At 42.1% G+C, this 5,074-nt stretch overlaps 2 protein-coding genes across 3 annotated transcripts in view; one reads left to right on the top strand and one right to left on the bottom strand.

Annotated features, from left to right (window-relative positions):
- Window positions 1-5,074, bottom strand: part of Ctps2 (CTP synthase 2) — a 122,242-nt gene that overhangs the window by 59,454 nt on the left and 57,714 nt on the right. The gene's annotated exons all lie outside the window — the stretch shown is intronic.
- On the top strand, window positions 439-2,966 carry S100g (S100 calcium binding protein G). 2 transcript variants are annotated; one of them, XM_031370750.1, is made up of 3 exons: window positions 439-516; window positions 835-978; window positions 2,740-2,966. In XM_031370750.1, the coding sequence occupies exons 2-3, from the start codon at window positions 844-846 to the stop codon at window positions 2,842-2,844; spliced, it is 240 nt and encodes a 79-aa protein (XP_031226610.1). In that variant the 5' UTR covers window positions 439-516; window positions 835-843; the 3' UTR covers window positions 2,845-2,966. The 2 variants fall into 2 exon arrangements, with proteins under 2 accessions (XP_031226610.1, XP_031226602.1); XM_031370742.1 differs by having other exon boundaries at window positions 2,737-2,966.

The following is a 5,074-nucleotide window of genomic DNA, read 5'->3' as shown; positions in this document are numbered from 1 at the left end:
TGAGCCACCATGTGGGTGTTGAGTCGTCTGGAAGAGTACCTCTTAACTGCTGAGCTATTTCTCCAACACTGCCCCTGCCCCATTTTGTTTCTTTAAAAGCCATATAGTACTTACTGTCCCTCTGTGACAGATTTTTTTTTTCTGAGTAGGAAAATTTTTTTTCAAGCCTAAATCTGCAATTCCATTGCGTTTCAAAATGTGGGCTGTGCGTAAGGTCAAAATTCTATAGTGGAGGGAAAATATTCTAAAGGAAAAGAAAATCCAGGTTTTACCCTTGGGACTCTGAACCATTAAGCAATTGTTGAAGTAGCTCTCTATTGAAGCTTGACCTTAATTGAGAGTCTTAAGCTTGGTTTCAGAAACCATTAATCATTACCCTTAAATAGTAAACAAAGGGGAATTTCACAATCAGGGTGGTGTGTCTGTAAAAACTATAAAAGAGCTCCTCCTCAGCTCTTCATCGCTATCACCTGTTCCTGTCTGACTCTTCCAGCAGCTGCACTGACTGGCGAGCAGGTCAGTGTGATCTTAACATGCCTCTCTCGCTTGTGGGGGGCTGAGGGTGGAACCTAGGGCTTCCAACAGGCTAAGCAAGCAAGCATTCTACTAACGGCTAGGTTATGTTCCCTAACCCCTAACCTGATTGCTTTTAAAATATACTGGAAACCACTAACGCTTGTCCCCACCTGTCTCCTATCCTCTCCCTTTTCCTTATTTTCCTCTTTGTCTTTCCCAAGGGGACGGTGGAGGTCAGGAAAACCCTGTTGGCAACATTTGGTATAAAAGCTCCACTTCAGCTTTTTTGGTAAATCTTATTTTCTTCCCAAATTACAGAACAGCAAAATGAGCGCTGAGAAGTCTCCTGAAGAAATGAAGAGCATTTTTCAAAAATATGCAGCCAAAGAAGGCGATCCAAACCAGCTATCCAAGGAAGAGCTGAAGCTGCTGATTCAGTCAGAGTTCCCCAGTCTCCTGAAGGTGAGTGCACACCTGGGCAGCCACTGGCAGCAGCCTCTCTCTAGTGGTGGGAGAGAAGCCTTAGCTGAGGGCTGAGGGGTACCACTGAAACCCCTGCGGGGACAAGGCCACAGAGAATCCAGGGCCTAGCAAAGACTAAACAGGCACTCTGAGCTACAGCAACAATCCACAGAACTTTTGTGTTTTCTGCACACACACACACACACACACACACACACACAGCTGAAAATATAACATAATCTAGTGTTTCCTAATTTTCTTTTTTTATTTAATTTAATTTAATTTTTACTCATTCACTTTACATCCTGATCATTGCCCCACTCCCAGTCAACCCCTCCCGCAATCCCTCCCCCATCCCCCTTTCCCTTCTCCACTGAGCAGGAGAGAGCCCTCCCTGGGTATTCCCTCACCCTAGCATATCAAGTCTCTCCAGGGCTAGGCCTCTCCCCCTGAGGCGACATAAGGCAGCCCAGCTAGAACTTAGCCCACGTACAGGTAACAGCTTTTGGGATAGCCCCTGCTCCAGCAAGCTGCATATCTGCTACATATGTACAGGAAAGCATTTCCTAATTTTCTTACAATTCAAAATATCATTATGTTGGTGTTGCTGGGACTTAAACCCAAGACCTCAGATATGTATGTGGACATTTTGCTGCATAGTAAAGTGTATATATTTAACACTATTGAAGTGTCTACATAAAAATGGTGAGATGAGGGTTGGAAAGGTTTGGTTCCCAGAAGGCACATGGCTGCTGATACCATCTGTAACTCTGATTTCAGGAGATCCAATGCCCTCTTATGGCTACTATGGACACCAGACACACATGGCATATATTCATATATGCATACAAACATACATACTCATAAATTTTTCTTTAAATTTTTAAAAATAAATAAATCTTTTAAAAACTGGTTACATGATAAACTTTTAGAATTTTATCATTTTTGAAACAGGGTCTATGCAGCCCAGTCTAACCCTAAAACTCACTGTGCAGTCCAAGCTAACCTCAAACTCAATGCAGTCCCCCGCTTCAGCCTTCTAAGTAGTTGGGATTACAGGTTTGAGCTACCAGGTCCAGTCAAGAATGTTTTTAAAGATAAAGATGTTTAGATCTCATAAAATACATCAAAATGTAGATTATAACTATTAAGTAATAATAAATGTGCTATGTAGTGTGCAAATTTTGCAAAGAACCAGGGAATGGAGAGATGGCTTGGTGGATAAGCACATGATGTGCTTTCCTAAAGACCTGTATTCAGATCCTAGCACTCATGCCTGGTAACTCACAACCACCTGGAGCTCCAGAGGACACAATGCCAGTTAATGGCCTCTGAGCGTGACTGCACTCACATGTACATGCCCACACACAGGCACACACGTGTACACATAAGAAAGTATTTGTAAATACTTTGTAAAGTATTGTAGTGCACATATCTAATGACAGAACCCCAGAGTCAGTGGCAGGTGGATCTCTGCTGAGTTCAAGACTAGTCTGATCATAGTGGATTTCAGGCCAGCCAGGGCTACATAATGAGACTCTGTCTCAAAGATAAATAAAATAAAACAGACAGACAGAATCCCAAAAGCAGGGTTCCAGCTGAAGCTGGTTTCACCACACCTACCATCAGATTGGCATGTGACTGAAACTGAGGCTGCCTTCTTGGAAGGAAAATCCAGTGCCTCTAACTTTGGAGATGTGCTGCAGTATCCTATCTAAATTTTCTTCCTTCCCCTATCCCATTCTTTTTGTCTAAAAGCAGGCTTCAAGTACTCTGGACACTCTCTTTAAAGAGCTGGATAAGAACGGTGATGGAGAAGTTAGTTATGAAGAATTCGAAGCTTTCTTCAAAAAGATATCAAAATGAAGAAGCCAGGAAGGAGGAGCTCCGACACCACCTACTGATTGAACCCTATCCAATCCTGAAGATCTAGCTGTGAGATCAAGATACTGTTAATAAAGCAAATTCTGAGACATGTCTCTCTTGTCTAGTACTGACTCTTGATTACTTGGATTTCAGAGGAACCTTAGCCTGATGCGCCTACTTGATTTTTCTGAATTTTTTTGTTATACATTTATTTATTTATTTGGTGTGTGTTTATTGTACACATGTATGTATGAGCAAGTACATGCACCAGGAGCTCATCGTACATGTGTGGAGGTCAGAAGACAACACAAAGAGAAGGTTCTCTCTCTCCTACCATGTGGGAGTGGGTAGGAGGTCAAATTCTGGTTGTCAGACTTGGTGCAGAGTACCTTTTCCTTCCTGAGCCATTTTTCTGGCTGCTTCACCTACTTTCAAGATTAAAAAGACAAGTCATCAGACCCTAATTAAACTCAGTAGGTCATACACACCAAAATATGGCATCAAAGTAGAAGGGGGCTTATTGGAAAGAGGATAAACCTCACTGGGAGAAGGAAAAGGGAATGAGACAGGGAAATGGGGATGAAAAGGACTAAAAATCATATACCTGCATAAAGCCATCAAAGAATTGTTTTTATTTTAAAAGTAAAATATTTTAAATGTATATTGCCAGGTATGGTGGTTCTTGTATTTTCAGCATTTGATAGGTGGAGGCAGGAAGGTTGAATTCAAGATCAGACCCAGCTCCATAGAGTTTAAGGCTACCCTGTTCCAGGACAGCCAGGGCTACACAGAGAAACCCTGTCTCAGAAAAACCAAAAAGAAAAAAGCTACCCTGGGATACATGAGACTGTCACACGCACAAAAAAAAAAGTTTGTTGCTGTTTTTTTAATTCATTTTTATTTTGTTTATTTGCCTGCCTGTGATATATATGTACATCTTTGTACCATGCTTGTGGAGGCCATAATGGGCATCAGATCCCCTAAAACTGGAATTACACACAGAAACAAATGGCTACGAGGGTAGATGGAACTGAACCTGGGACCTTTGTAAGAGCAGCAAGTAGCTCTCTTAAGCCATCATCTCTCCAGCCCCTTACAAAAAGACTTTTTAAAATGGGATACAAGTGGGTGGCATGAGTTAGATTTTATATAATATATATGTATACACACACATATATGTCAGGAGCAGTAAGGTTCTGGGGAGAGCCGGAGGGTGGGTATGTGTAAGGGATGTGACGATAAACTTGGTGGAGGAAGAAGTGGGCTAAAGATGGAGGAGCCACAGGTTTCTGCCACACCTTGAAGTTTTGATCTACTGTACACAGTGTATGATCTGACATTGCTCCAGGCATTCCGGTGAGACAACACAAAGGATCCAAGGCCAGGGCAGTGGCTCTGTCCCCGTCTTCACAGAAATCTCCATGGGGGATTGAGCCCTCCCCTACAGGCTCATGGACAGGCAAGACAGTTTCTACCAAAGAATACAGGGTGCACCCCGATTTGCCTTGAGTACATAAACAAACCCTAATTGGCTAAAAAGTGATATATAAGCTCATGTGATAAACGATAAAGTTAGATCTGCACTCTGATGCTGGTCTCTGGAATCTGAATCCCAAGCATTGAGGACTCCATCTCCACTAACCCCTCACTTCCTGGTCCCTGGTCCCACAGGAATGATCAAGACACAATTCCACATACATACACAAAATGTGTATGAGTTGTCAAATAATAGGGTTTTTTAAAACTTTTTTTTTAAAAAAATAAACATGGAGCTAAAGATATCTCAGGAATTAAGAACACTAGCTGCTCTTGCAGAGGACCCAGATTTGGTTCACAGCATCCATATGGTGGCTCACAACCATCTGTAACTCCAGTTCCAGGGTATCCAACACTCTCTTCTGATGTCTGTGGGTACCAGACACACATGGTAGCATATGTATATACATGCAGGCAAAACACTCACACCTATTAAAAAATAGGTAAAAATGAAACTAAATATGTATGGGGGGAAAAGTGGGGTAGGGAAGTAATGTAATAGGCTATTAGAGATTATTAGCTTAGCATGCATATGACCCTGGCTTATCCCTAGTACCACCAAAATTAAAAAGAAGGAAAGAATGCCAAATGTGATACCACATGCCTTTAATCCCAGTACTGGAGGCAGAGGTAGGTGGATCTCTCTGTGAATTTAAAGTCAGCCTTGTCTATATAACAAGTTCCAGCCTATCTA

Source organism: Mastomys coucha, chromosome X (assembly GCF_008632895.1).
Source record: "Mastomys coucha isolate ucsf_1 chromosome X, UCSF_Mcou_1, whole genome shotgun sequence".
Lineage (NCBI taxonomy): Eukaryota > Metazoa > Chordata > Mammalia > Rodentia > Muridae > Mastomys > Mastomys coucha.
The sequence above is the reverse complement of the archived record's forward strand: the minus strand, read 5'-3'. Positions and strand labels throughout refer to the sequence as shown.